A 13,811-nucleotide genomic window follows, 5' to 3' on the forward strand; every position below is an offset into this window, starting at 1 on the left:
GGAAGGAGGAGGGAGGGGAAAAAAAAAAGCTCTTCCTCCTCCGCGGATCAATATCAGCGCAGCAGGAGCAGAACAGGAACCGGCATCGACGCACTGTGTGGAGCTGACCTTTCCCACTCCCAACAGGTCATGCCTTCCTCCGCCGGAGAGGTCAGCGGGCCATGCAGTCACTGTATAAAGGTGACATTAGCAGGTGATTTCAAATGAACTGCGTATAAACATTAAAACATCCCCCTTTTCTTTATCCTAAACCAAATGAAATCGATGGACTGATTGTGTATGTTGCTGTTTCATGGGAAACGACACACACACAAAACTCAAGTAAAATTTTAAAGAAGAAAGACGGCATTATTTAATAGTTTGTAACTGATTTTAAGTGATCGTATTCCCTTGCTTTCAAAGTCTTGATCAGCATCGCTTATGAAGATCCTGCCACATTCTTTATTTACTACATGCTCGTGTGCGCCAAGTAATGTGAGCAGCTTGTATAACAGGAGGCAGCAGCTCCATAAGACACACTGAGTGCCACTTACAGCAGCGGAGGAGAGTCGGTGTGCAGCCATATCCACCATCACTAACAAGTCCCACTACTTGTTTGTGAACATCCATGAAACGTGACTCATACAACAGCAAGCATGCGCAATTTGGCACAACACGACAACAACAACAAAAAACAACACCATGCAAATGACGACGGTGACATTTCCTTCTCGTGGGCCTCGCATTGCTCGGACTGTGATGTTAACACAGTTATTGTCTTCACTCATAACAAAGCAAATTAAAACAAGCCACTCTGAAGTTCCTTTCTAAAGTAACAGCAGCCAACAGGTCAAAGCAAAGCTGCAACTTCACAACTACAGCGCATGTGGAAAAAGACTCCCATACAAACATATACAAGCACCAGTCAAGTTCAAGTTCACGGCAGTGTCCACGCAGCCCCCACGGGACAGGCTCTGCATTTACAGACGCTGTTTACAAATGAACTCAGTAACTGACCTGAGGAAATATAAAGCGTTGAGATGTGATCATGTGGATGAGAGAAAAACACAAACCGTGGTGTGTTTTCTTTATATAAATTAAATAAGTGCATAAATAAATTAAATAAAACCCCAAAGGCATATTGTGACGAGAAATCAATTCCTGTTTTTAGATTTAAATTTTTAATAAACCTCTTACTATAACATTACAAGAAAATTCTTTAAATCTCTTGTTTATTTACAGCGTCACAACAGCCTTATAGTTTGGGCGTGTAAGCTTTGTAAAGCAGCAGGTAAAACACCTCAATTTGGAGAATTTACGAGGCATTAATGAATAAGTTATAACTGGTATGACACGTATCCCATTCATTCAACTAAATGCCCCCCAAAATAAGACTTTTTAACTGCTCCAGCAACACAAAGCATGAAAAAGCAAAAAAAAAGAAAGAAAAATATTTAGCACTTGCAACACCTTTTATTATATTTGTATGCAGTAAAATTCTTATCACAATAAGGAAGGAAACACCTCTTAAAACTTTGAACAAAAGCACAAAACGAAACCACTGCCCATGTTTAGCTCGTAATTGTACATATTTATAGTTAAGAAACATTCTTTATAAATACTGTTTCATCTGTAGCAAGTAAATACCATAATTTAATTACAAATGGATAAATATGGCAGCTGATATTTACAAAAAAAGGATGGGTGTAGTTACAGAAAATCCAACGGCACAACGTTTATTTTCCCCCACAATCTTCCAGATAGTATTTCACAATTCAAACTTGCAAAGCACAAAACATCACAAGTTAAGCCCAGCAAACTAAAATATACATTCACAAGCATAATATTGTGGTCTGTTTGAGTTAAATGTTAACTTTGGCACTCTTTCCAGTTTATAGGTGTTAAGTATAGTACAATCAATTTGCCTTAAGATCACAATATTCAACAGTATAGTACAATTTTATTGTAATATGTGCACTAAAAGTCCAGTTAGAGAAATAGCTACCATTGAAGGAACATCTATACACCAAAGACTGACAAACTAGCACAACCAATGGGAAAAGTGGGCTTTTAGTAATTATTTACAATATGAAATACACCTCGACTATTATACATATTTTCCTCTGTTGGTTATCATCATCATCCCTGGTGAATCAAAAGTAACACAATAAAAAATAAATGTTTTTTTTGTTGTGTGTGTGTGTGTGCCTCTTTTGTGTGCACGTGTCCCAGATCTGCTGCTGGATGTTCCAGTGCTGTGAAGCCAGTGTGTGTGTGGCTTCGTTTCATCTTTTAGTCCTACTACACATACCATTCACTGAAATTGGAGGATAGGACACTGTGGCTGGTGTTGCTGTTGTGGACAGCTGAGGCTGGGGACATGGTGGTGTTGCTCTGGGTCTCGGTGGTGGGAGACACCAGGCCTGGGGGTGTGGATGATTCATACCCAGAGCTGGCTGCTGGTGATGAGTCTGATGCTGGTGGGGAGGCTTCGTGGACCTGGAAGGAAAAAAAAAAAATACAATTAGATATTGAAAATCTGACACAAATAAAATCATGTGAATTCTGTATTTGAACTCCACAAAAACAATGACAATTGTTATGAACTATCATTTACCTTCATGTGTTTTCTTAGGGAGCTGGGGTGTGTGTAGGACTTGTCACACATCTTGCACAGATAAGGCTTGTCCGACGTGTGAACGTGCATGTGTTTCTTTCGGTCGCTGCTGTTTGCAAACCTTCTGTCGCAGCCTTCAAACTCACACTGGAACGGCTTCTCTCCTGCAGGGAAATTAAATGGAGAAAAAGAAGAAGAAAAGGGTCAGATATTTTTCCTTTCTCCTGGGTGCGTAAAAGTGGTCACCATTTCAATTGGTGCAATTCTAATGTGGGAAAGTTGAGCACTGCGCGCATGGAAATCACAGCAATCGGGTTTTCAAACAACTCAATTTGTGATATTCAAAGTTTGAAGAGTTGTTTTTAAATAAGAATGAAGGAGGGGGTTGGTGCGTCTTATTAAGCCTGAAAAATGCGCATAGTGATTTGGAGAGGGGGTGGGAGAGATAGATTGAGAGGGGGGGGGGCAAGGCCGTCCTCAGCAGGCCTTATACAGAAGGCGTACCATTTGCTGGGAGACAATAAAAATCTAATTAGCACCTGACCAATTCCATGGCACGACACCATCGTGTATTTCCCAAGAAAATAAGTGGAAATGTGAAAGGCTGGTAATGGCCCCGTCTAGCACCTTATAGGCTCATGTCTATGAGGACGCATCAGAAAACAAAAGGCAAATCCTCGGGCATAAACAGCAGCTCTGCCTGTGTCTGTGCTCCTGTGCTGACTCTACACCACAACTGAGAAAACTCCCCAATTCTGAACTGTACCCAAACCATTTTTGTTTTGTTTAAGAGAATGCAAGCGCAAATGGAAGAAGTGCTGTGGGCCAAAAAATAAATAAATACAGTAAATAATTGCAACTGATATGATTTACTACCAGCCTCACAGCTCTGCAGTGCACGCACACCCCTTTGACCCATTTTAAGTTTAACCCAAAACATCAAAGCCTTCAGTTTTTTTCTGCACGTTTGGAAAATGTTTCGCACAGCATCTGTCCCTGTAGCTGTTTACTGATAGAAAAAAAACAAGAAATGATAACACTTTTCTAAACTCATCCACTCCCTGACTGTGCTCCTGTTTTTGTTTTCTTACAATCGACTTTAGCAGCTGATAAGCACATCTTAGTGTGCGTTTATGTTGGCATGGCGCATGTCAAAAAACAATTACAGGTTTGTAGTAACAACACTAACACCAACCAAGTTTTTTTTTTTTTTAAATAAATAAATAAAATTAGAAAAACATTCCACTGCGTATAAAGATAATTACCTGTGTGTGTCCTCTTGTGTATCTTCAAGTTCTCCGACCGTGCGAAGACCTTTCCACAGCCGGGGAACGGGCAGGGAAAAGGCTTCTCTCCGGTGTGCACCCGAATGTGGTTAACCAGTTTGTATTTCGCCTTGAACGGTTTGCTCTCCCGGGCGCATTCCTCCCAGAAGCAGATGTGGTTCGTCTGCTCCGGTCCACCGACGTGTTCCACGGTTACGTGCGTGACCAGCTCGTGCATGGTGCTAAAAGTTTTGTTGCAACACTTCTTCGGGTTGCTGAGCTGCTCGGGGTCGATCCACTTGCAGATGAGCTCCTGCTTGATGCACTGTTGCCTCATGTAGCGGAAAAAGGCACCGGGGTGGTGATGCGCTGCCATGTTCATCCCCATGTTCATATTCATGGAGCCGTACTGGTTGTGGAGCTGTGCGGCCGAGTACGGGTCGGTCCTCGGGCTGGAGACCTGGTGGTACTGGTCGGAGCGTCCGAAAACTTCACCGGGTAGTCCGAGCCTCATTTGGCCGTTCAGGACATTCGGGGATCCGTGGGACCCATGTTGCTCGTGGATCCCGGGGAACAGAATGTGGCCTTGAGTGTCTGTGTGGGAGTGATGGAGGGATCCCGCCGTGGGGCCAAAAATAGTGTGTTGGCTGCTCGCCGGAGAGGATTCACCGAAGCCACGACTGCGAAAGAGAAAGTCCCTGGTGGAGTTGAAAGGCGAGCTCGCATACGACGTGACATGGGCGGCGTGAGCCCCCAGAGCCGCAGCGGGGTAACCCGGCGCCTGGGAGGTGAAGGCAGAGCTCTGTCCCGGAGACAGATCATGGTTGAGCTTAAACGCGCCCATGTGTGCCGAGTCTACAAAGCTATTCTGTGCCAAACTCAAGTCTCTGTCCTGCATCTCGCTCGCTGAGTGATGCCTGGCAAACGAGCCCACTCCCAGTCCGGGGAACTGGTGACCGGCATCCAGCAACATTTTATTCAACAAACAAAAATATTCTTTTTTTTTTTTTTTAACTTAAATCAGCACCGCTCAGGGCTACAGCGATTAACTTGAAAGAAAAAAAAAACAAATCAAATGTTGACGCTGGCACGCAACGATTCAACTTCCAACCTTGAAAACACCATATCAGGTGTGATTCAAAACGTTGCTCCGATCATGGGGAGGGAAAAAAAATCAGCTTGGCTTAGCAGAGACTGAATTTGATTCTAGTTAACTTGACTGAAAAAAAAAAAATCCAAATGTATTGAAGAGTTTCCTCGAGTCCCCTCCTCTTGACTGCGACAGTTGGTTTGCGTTCAGATTGCACAGGAAGAATTAAATAATTATCTTACTAGGTGTCCTCTGCGTGCACAGGGCGAAAGTAGCAGGAGCATCTCAAAAAATCGCTGTTCCGATTGGGGTTTGTATTTGTTTCTGTGGCTTTGCCTGCCTTTAACGCGGAGGCTCCCTGTTTCTCCGTGGACTGGCTCTACCTCCTCTTCCGCCCCCTTTAACTGGAGCCCGTTCATTCTTTCCTCGCAGCCTCATTGGCCACTGCGCCTCATCAATCCCAGGTGCCCCTCCAATAGCAAGATGCGCTTTGGCGACTTAATAGTGCAACGCCATTTTCCACTAATAATTACCGCCTACTTTTGGGGAGAACGTTTGGGGGCGAATATACAGGCAAAGGCGAACACGACACGGGAGAGGAGCGAACACGGTTTTGTTGTTTATGTTTTCATAGGTGCCAAGTTGTAATATGTTGTAAATAGATGTACAGCGACATTGGGTGCGTGTATTTTGAAAACCACAGACAATAAATGTGTGGTCTGTTTTAATGTAATGCAAAACTTTGTATGGTATTGTTTATCTTCTTTATCTCATGGAGCCTGATTTAAAAACATACATAAATGAAAACCTTCATGATCATAAGACTATGATGACAGCGCGTGTGCCGGACACGTCCAGCACTTCCTTTAACGTCCTTTTACGCACGCACATCTTCATATATTTAAGCGCATCACACGTTTCTACTTGTATATGAAATGATTGTTTTAAAGTCCAGAAAGGGGTGAACGCGCACAGCAAACAATGAGTGCATTCATATAATGATACAACACAGTTTATATGTAATAAAATGTACTGCTGACACACCTGCTTTTGTTTTAATAAATCTTAATACATGCCATTTGATTTTAAACGCTGATGTATCATGGTAATCCATAACTAAATATAGTTACGGTTTATTAAATCTTTCAGAATTGACGTTCCACTCAAATCTTCACAGCTGAAAAAAGCCTGTGTGGCTCCATATGGCGTCCAGTGTTTTGCTTTGTGTTGTTCTTGTTGTTGTCGTTGTTTTTCTACTGTCGGTGGAACCACAACTGGGCCTTTAGTGGTGCAGCTCTGCTACACACTGGCAGCCGCCATGCAGCGGTTGCTGTGTGCTTTTAATGGTTCCATATGTTGCTGGTTCTGCTTCCTCGGTGGTTCTCACATTCACCACACCAATTAAGTGACATGTTATGGTGGTGAACTGCGCTTTAGATCCGAGTAAACCATTAGTGACCTATAAGGTCGTGTCTTTCCTGCAGCTCACAATCATAAAGTTCCAGTAATAAATACAGTGGCTTTGGCTGATATCAAGTGAGTGTGTTATGAGTGATGTTTTTCCTTAAGAAAACAGTGGGATACACACACCGGCACTGAGTTTTTTTTTTTACACTGTTAACTGACACTCGTTACATTCTACATGGGGTTTTCTTGATAAAAAAAAAAAAACAAGTTTCCTTCATTTACAGGCAAATTCCTACAGCAGACATGCACTGTATCCGCCTTCAAAGGGGGAAAACACAGGCCACACACCACAGCTGCCCATTCAAGCACAAGTCAAAGGAAGTATACTTACATTTGCACCAAATCAAAATCCCACAAGCTTTCCTGGTCCGAAACACAACATAATTCCCTGCCTCTCCCAGCTCCTCTCCACTGCTCTGTCAGCGACAGATAATGTCCAAGGAGATGGAAACGTTTTAAAACTTTTTTTTTTCCTCTTTTTGTTCCAGGGGAAAATGTGTCTCTTAGCTCGGAGTGGGACAGGCTGAGCGTTGTGTGCCATTCTTCCAAGTCTATTTCAACCCGCACCGCAGGAAACATAGGAGTTGATCCAAGTTCAAAGTCACGTCTGCCGACCCCTATAAGAACTTCTTTATTTCTCTGGAAGAAAAAAAAAACACAAAACCTTCCCCAGATAGTGGGGGTTAAAAAAAGGGGGAGGGGGGGTGAATTAAAGAGTCGAAGACAAAAATCAATCGAGTATAGAAGGTTTTTTCTCTTGTGCTTGGAAAAGAAAGGGGGGTCTATTGGAAAAAAAAAACAAAAAACAAAGACGAGTATTTCAACAGGTTTGAGGAGCAGCAACACACACTGACACGTGAATCACGTGAAATATTACTCAGGATGTGATGTGAAGTCAGAGCTGTTGTGAGAGTGTCACAGTGCTCCTCTGCACTAACTCTGCAGCGAATAATATCAATACAATCAATAGTGTTGATCGTGAACATATTAAAGGCGCATTGCCTGTAATGGGAGGGGACGCAAAGACATATTTCCCCCCTCTGATATCTGACAATATCAATATGTTGACACACTGGAAGGTCACTTGTGTGGCTTCCCTGACCTTGCGTTTCATGGATGTTTGGCCCCTGACCCGTTAAGACCACATATGTTGCCCTCTTGACTCCTTTTGGTAAAATAACCCTGTTTATGACAAAGCGTCTTTGTTTTAGAGAGAGAGGGGAGATAGACTTGAAGGGAGGGAGGGAGAGAGGGAGGTTGAATACGTCGTCGCCCCTTCGTCTGAGGCACCGACAGCTTTAGGTGATTTGAAAACCACAAGTCGATATTTGAACAGTAGTTTATTACATACCAACTTTATATTTATGACATTAAGAATGGAATTTTTAAGTATTTTTTAGCTGGTACTAAAAATCATGTAGAGATATAAAATCCAGCCCATCATTCAAAGCTAAATGTATCAATGTGTGATTCATCGGGTCCCATGTGGCGTTTCATTTCGTGTGTATGACGAACTAGGGGCCCTTAAACACATCAGGAACAATGCACCCACTGCCCCACTGTGTTTTATGGGTTTCCATAATTTTCACTGGAACATGACATTCTTATTATATTTATTTAAGAAAATACTTTCTGGGTGTTTTTTTTTCCTCCACACACAGACTGGTGTTATCTCAACAGCTCTAGAGACATCGACTCTAACAGTGTGTATATATATATTATTGTGGGTTCATAACTGCTTGAATATCGCTTTGTAAATGGGTATAAAATATATATTCGGGCCCTTCACTCATCAAGTCCATGAATGAGTAGAAGAGAACACAATTTGCCCATAACATCATCACTCCCCCGCTGATTTCGTCTGTGTTGATTCATATATTTTATGTAAATGTTTTGTGTTTTTTTTTTGTTTTTTTTATGTCACGCATCTCCTTCCTGTTCACGTTACACACAATCTGTGCATCATAGAAGCTGACGCAAGGAGACTCGTCTATAGTACGGGGGGCCATTTCTATCACAAATCGATTGGAAAGGTGTCTGAATGAAGACATATCACTGACAGACACGCACCTCGTGCTGTCAACACGCAGGGAACTATACAAATGGCTCGATCCGTCATCCGAGGTGAAGTTTTCGTAGAATATCAGACAAAGTCATGACAAAAAAAAATATTAAAAAAAAAAAAAAATGTCTTCATATTTTTTTGTTTGTTTGCTGGAAAACATATTTTATAGGAGACGTCAAAAAGTAGGTTGTAATATTGTTGTCACAGTTCACCGATTAACGTTTTTATCTGTCGTACTTTTCAACCTTAAATTGTAATGTGTGTTTTTAAGCCTTTAATTGTTTTTTTTTAAATAACGCATTATGAAAAATGGTTGGTTGTCATAACAGACCCGAATCCGTATATAGCTCTTGAGCTATTTTAAATTCCGTATTAAAATTATTTAAATAATAATGCAAACAGTGAATGAATGAATGAATTAATCACGTCCAACATGATATTATTAAAAACAATTTAAAAAAATCATAGTCTGGATTTTTTTTTTTTTTCTGTGATATTTACTACAGGTTGCGTTCTTGTCATTTTGGCTTTTCCTGACAAGTATCAGCGGCATATTTTCCCACTTGAAATAGTGCAGACAACAAATAAGTCAGCACCGATGTCTGTGTACACGGACACAACACGTCCAGGCTTTATTTTCTCCCCTTTCCCCCAGCTTATGTTGACATACAATCAATCAGAAAGACACTTGGACGCACTAAACCTGAGCCATAAACTCTATAGGCTGCACTTGTCACATACACTGACATGTCGGTCATCCTCACGCAGCAGCAGCGCCAGTAAACAGAAAAGCCGCACAAACACAACTGCTGCTAACTCTGTGAGTACAACTTTTTGGAGTCAACAGCGATAAAGAGAGTGAGGGGGCGGAACCCTGCTGAGCCCCTGCGCTGAACGACAGCCAATCGCTTCGTTCTCCTAACTGCCAGTCACCGAAATCCGTCCAATACCCGCAGTGCCATTTCTAAACTGTATTCCCCACTGTGTCCTCCAACTGTTGTGTGTTCTGCCAATCGCTTGAGGACAGAGTGGGAAAAGGAGCAAGCAGAGTTAGAAGCCGGACAAAAGAACTTATAGAACCCTTATATACATATTTTCCTCATGTTTTAGGGAGCGCGGTGTGCTGGAAAAACAGTTGCGGTGAGTGCGCATGGACTTGTCAGTGTAGTTATGGAACCCCCTTTAAGCAAGAGGAATCCAGCGATAAGATTAGCGGAATTGGCAGCGACTCAACCCCATCCTCATCAGAATATGACAGGCTTCCCGGGGCTCGGGGGGCATCACCCTCTCTCCCACCATGCCCACCTCCACCCTGGGGAGCTGGGCAACGACCCCGGAGTGGCACTCACTCCATTTGGACCAGAGCACATGGCACAGACAAATGCTCTCAAACTTAGCCCATCTCAGCACATTCAGAGCCATCACGAAGCCCAGACCGCGGCATCTTTCACTTCCACTCAGACCACAGTTGGTTTCCCCGTGGCTCACCCCCACTCAGGCTACTCAAGCAGCAGGGACTTCATCCTCAGGAGAGAACTCTCAGCCTCTGCTATGCATGCACTTGGCGACCAGCATAGTTCCGCCTCCTCCCCTCATCACCATGGCATGTTCATCTCCCCAACAGGTGCCTATGGGCACACGGATAGTGGGGCCCATTCACTTTTTACTGGACTTCACGACCAGGCGTCCCAAGGTGCCCACCACCACCACCATGCCCTTAACGGGCAGATGCGCCTGGGTATACCGGGGGACATCTACGGCAGGCCAGAGCATTTCGGGCACAGGCCAGAACACTATGGACCCTCTTCTCTCCACAGCTACAACTCCATGAACCTCAATGTGAACATCGCTTCTGCTCCTCACGGAGCGGCGGGGGCGTTTTTGAGATACATGCGGCAGCCCATCAAACAGGAGCTCATCTGTAAGTGGATTGACCAGGAGCTGAGTCAGAAGAAGCCCTGCTCCAAAACGTACAGCACCATGCACGAGCTGGTCAACCACGTCACGGTGGAGCACGTCGGGGGACCGGAGCAGAGCTCCCACGTCTGTTTTTGGGAGGAATGTCCGCGGGAAGGGAAAGCTTTCAAAGCGAAGTACAAACTGATTAATCACATCCGAGTTCACACGGGAGAAAAGCCATTCCCGTGTCCTTTCCCGGGCTGCGGAAAAGTGTTCGCTCGATCGGAGAATTTAAAGATACACAAGAGGACTCACACAGGTCAGTACCTCTTATTCACTTGCAAGTGGCGACGAGAAAAATATCACTCGGTCGCGTGGTGCTGAAGCCTTGTTTCGATACGACGTTGTTTTACTATACGTTCCAAACGCGTGGACAACACAACCGTGCGTAATTGTGCGCACAGGCGCGTAAAACGATTTTATTCAGTGACGCATTCACACAGCGAGTAGACGTGTTTCATTTCCGCTCTGAAATAGCCAGTTTTTAACTCACAGGAACGCTTGCAGCAGGCGTGAGCGGATTATGGCATATGATTTGTAAAACGTGCTTACGTACTGTACATGCGGGGCAGCGCGAGGACACGCGTAAAAGCAAGTATCCTGAGGCGTAGGGATGTTCACGCATGTCTATAAGTCTATATATCGACAACTTTGTGCACACGGTGCTTAATATCCAACCATGTGGTGTATGAGATAACAGTGTTAGTGGAGAAATATAATAGTGTTGGTTTTCTGGGTGCTGGTGCTGGAAAAAGAGAGAGAACTTTAAGTTCTCGAGTGGTCAAACTTTACATGACATGTTGGCATCATACAGATTGAGTGTATTTTGGCTAAAAAGGGTGTGGGGGTCGTTCATACATGGCACCGATATAGATAAATGCCTCTACACCGCAGTGGATGATGTGAAATCCAGAGGGAAATGAGTATTTCTCTAAAATAAACAGAAACGTGTCATGTTTAGATGTGGTTACGCACGAACCACATCTAAAAATTACACGTTTTTCATTTAAATGTGCAACTTATTAATTTAAGTATGTGAGTTTTAACAAAGCCCACCATAGTACACAAACAGCTCCTGGTGGTCTCTCTAGAGTGCCCTCTATCCCCCATATGCACACATACAAGGCCCTAAGGCGTGTTTATACGCGTCCACACGGGGAAATGCTTTGGACAAGTGTGTGTGTGTGTGTGTGTGTGTGTGTGTGTGGTAGATGTTTAGCTCTGGTGTAAAGAGGAGACTTCAGTGGAGAAATGCAGGAGCTGCTAATGAGAAATCATCGTGTCGTATTTAAGGTGACATGTTGAGAAGCTGTGGTTCACTGAGTTATATCAGGTGACTGTGAGGAGGATGTGCGTAAAACGTGAAATCCCTGTCTGGAGACTTTGACATTAATGCGCATGACACTAACTGCTTCTTTTTTTTTCTTCCAAGGGGAGAAACCTTTCAAGTGCGAGTTTGACGGCTGTGACAGAAAATTCGCCAACAGCAGTGACCGGAAGAAGCACTCCCACGTCCACACCAGCGACAAGCCTTACTACTGCAAAGTCCGCGGCTGTGACAAGTCCTACACGCACCCGAGCTCGCTGCGGAAACACATGAAAGTCCACTGCAAGTCCCCGCCGCCCCCTTCCACCAACGTCGCCTACATCCCCTCCACAAACCCCCACGGAGACCCACTCTCGCCCAACACCGAGGCGCACAGAAACCGCTCCTCGAACCTTTCCCCTCAGGTCACCAACCTTAACGAGTGGTACGTGTGTCAGGGAAGCGGTGGACAACCCAACCACCTCCACACGCCCTCCAGCGACTTACCCACGTCTGACTCAGACGACGAGGACTCTTTCAGGAACTCAGACCCGAGGACAATGCTCTGATGCCCCCCCCGTCATAGTTGTCCCATTAAAGTGTGTACATCCATGCTGACCCGCGCCACATCAGGATATCGATCAGTTGTTCTCACTGTAGTATGATTAAACGACAGTGATACAGTAACACACACATATGTCGTGGATGCAATGCTGGCCTCGTTACGTCAGAGGGAAGAGACTTTGACCTTTTGGTTGATTTGCTTCTTTTTTTGTTGTTTCGTTTTTTTTATGAGATGCAGATCAGAAAATAAAACATTTATGGAGCATTAGAAATACAATTAAACGTTTTCGAACCCCTTATCTTAAATAGCCATTCAAAATGGTTTCTGTCTATAACTTTTTAAAATCATTTGTTTCCCCCCAACAAGAGCAGTTTGCTGATTTTTAATTAACTGCATGTCTAAGGACTCAACTGGTGTGATGAAGTGACATCTTTCATGTGACCTCCCATCATTCCCCTTGCAGTTTAATAACTGGGCTGCTATCAATCACTGTCAAGTCCCAGACATGCAAGGGAGATAAATGGTACTCCTTGTAAAAACAAACTGGCAACAAATAATTAATGGACATAATCTAGTGAGGATATATAGTGGAGGATTTTTTTTTTTATTTAGTATTATTATTATTATTATTATTATTTTATTTCTCTGATGAGATATTGTACAAAACTTTGATAATGGAAGGGTAAGGGGGGAAAAGGAGGCAGACATCTGTGTGTCTTACAGGTTCTCGTTTATCTTTTCAGATTTATACAATACATGTGTTTGGATGGAATTTTTGTAATATTTAATAACTATTTAAGTCTATATTTTATGCACAGTACACACGTGTTATGCTCGTTAAAGAGTATGAGTGAAGTCCCTGGAGACCCTAAATGTCTACACTGACAGGTTTTGACCCTGTAGGATTTGTATATATGTCATTGTGCTGATGCTTGTGAATGTTGTGTAGTTTTAATTACGGAGAAAAAAAAACAACGTTGTTTTGTACATTGTAATTTATTTGCTGGTATCAATGTTGTACTGGAATTACAGAAACACCAAAGAATAATAATATCAGTTTTGGTGATGCGTAGTACCCTGCTGATGTTTTTATTTTTTATCTTTATTTTTAACTTCTTCTGTTGTATTTTGTTTTTTTTATATATTTTAATTGTGTTCTGTAACAGGAAAAAAAAAAACTTGAATAGGCTGTGTAATGTGAAAAATCCCTTCCTCGCATGCCTTTTTGTAGTGATCCGTCTTTCTCTTTGAGGTGCATGGTGCCGTTGGACATGGTGGCTAAAAAAAGGAGATGATTATTGTGCTGAGCCTTGTTGTTCAGAATTAAATTTATATAAATACCTTGCTAAAAATAAAAAAATACCAGGACATATATAGTAAACAATAACATGTGTGGCATTGATGATTTATGAAAGAGTTTTATTCACATTTTGACAAAACAAACAAACAAGATTTAAATGTAGCTGGTGGTTTTGAGATGTGTTGAGGTTTTACGTGT

At 43.0% G+C, this 13,811-nt stretch overlaps 2 protein-coding genes across 2 annotated transcripts; one reads left to right on the forward strand and one right to left on the reverse strand.

The window, feature by feature from the left end:
- Window positions 1–1,432: 1,432 nt before the first annotated feature.
- On the reverse strand, window positions 1,433–6,502 carry zic2a (zic family member 2 (odd-paired homolog, Drosophila), a). The gene is made up of 3 exons (XM_044047956.1): window positions 3,862–6,502; window positions 2,597–2,760; window positions 1,433–2,478 (listed from the first exon to the last, which is right to left on the reverse strand). The coding sequence occupies exons 1-3, from the start codon at window positions 4,832–4,834 to the stop codon at window positions 2,281–2,283; spliced, it is 1,335 nt and encodes a 444-aa protein (XP_043903891.1). The 5' UTR covers window positions 4,835–6,502; the 3' UTR covers window positions 1,433–2,280.
- Window positions 6,503–9,483: 2,981 nt separating this feature from the next.
- On the forward strand, window positions 9,484–13,342 carry zic5 (zic family member 5 (odd-paired homolog, Drosophila)). The gene is made up of 2 exons (XM_044050154.1): window positions 9,484–10,701; window positions 11,875–13,342. The coding sequence occupies exons 1-2, from the start codon at window positions 9,654–9,656 to the stop codon at window positions 12,315–12,317; spliced, it is 1,491 nt and encodes a 496-aa protein (XP_043906089.1). The 5' UTR covers window positions 9,484–9,653; the 3' UTR covers window positions 12,318–13,342.
- The last annotated feature ends 469 nt before the right edge of the window (window positions 13,343–13,811 follow it).

The sequence above is a fragment of the Solea senegalensis genome, linkage group LG2 (genome assembly GCF_019176455.1).
Source record: "Solea senegalensis isolate Sse05_10M linkage group LG2, IFAPA_SoseM_1, whole genome shotgun sequence".
NCBI classification, from domain to species: Eukaryota; Metazoa; Chordata; class Actinopteri; order Pleuronectiformes; family Soleidae; genus Solea; species Solea senegalensis.

Coding starts and splice junctions, on each gene's coding strand:
- zic2a (XM_044047956.1), bottom strand. CDS start 4,834: ATGTTGCTGGATGCCGGTCACCAGTTCCCCGGACTGGGAGTGGGCTCG. Junction 2,761..3,861: donor ACACAAGAGGACACACACAG/GTAATTATCTTT, acceptor ATTTCCCTGCAG/GAGAGAAGCCGTTCCAGTGT. Junction 2,479..2,596: donor CCCTAAGAAAACACATGAAG/GTAAATGATAGT, acceptor TTTTCCTTCCAG/GTCCACGAAGCCTCCCCACC.
- zic5 (XM_044050154.1), top strand. CDS start 9,654: ATGGAACCCCCTTTAAGCAAGAGGAATCCAGCGATAAGATTAGCGGAA. Junction 10,702..11,874: donor ACACAAGAGGACTCACACAG/GTCAGTACCTCT, acceptor TTTTCTTCCAAG/GGGAGAAACCTTTCAAGTGC.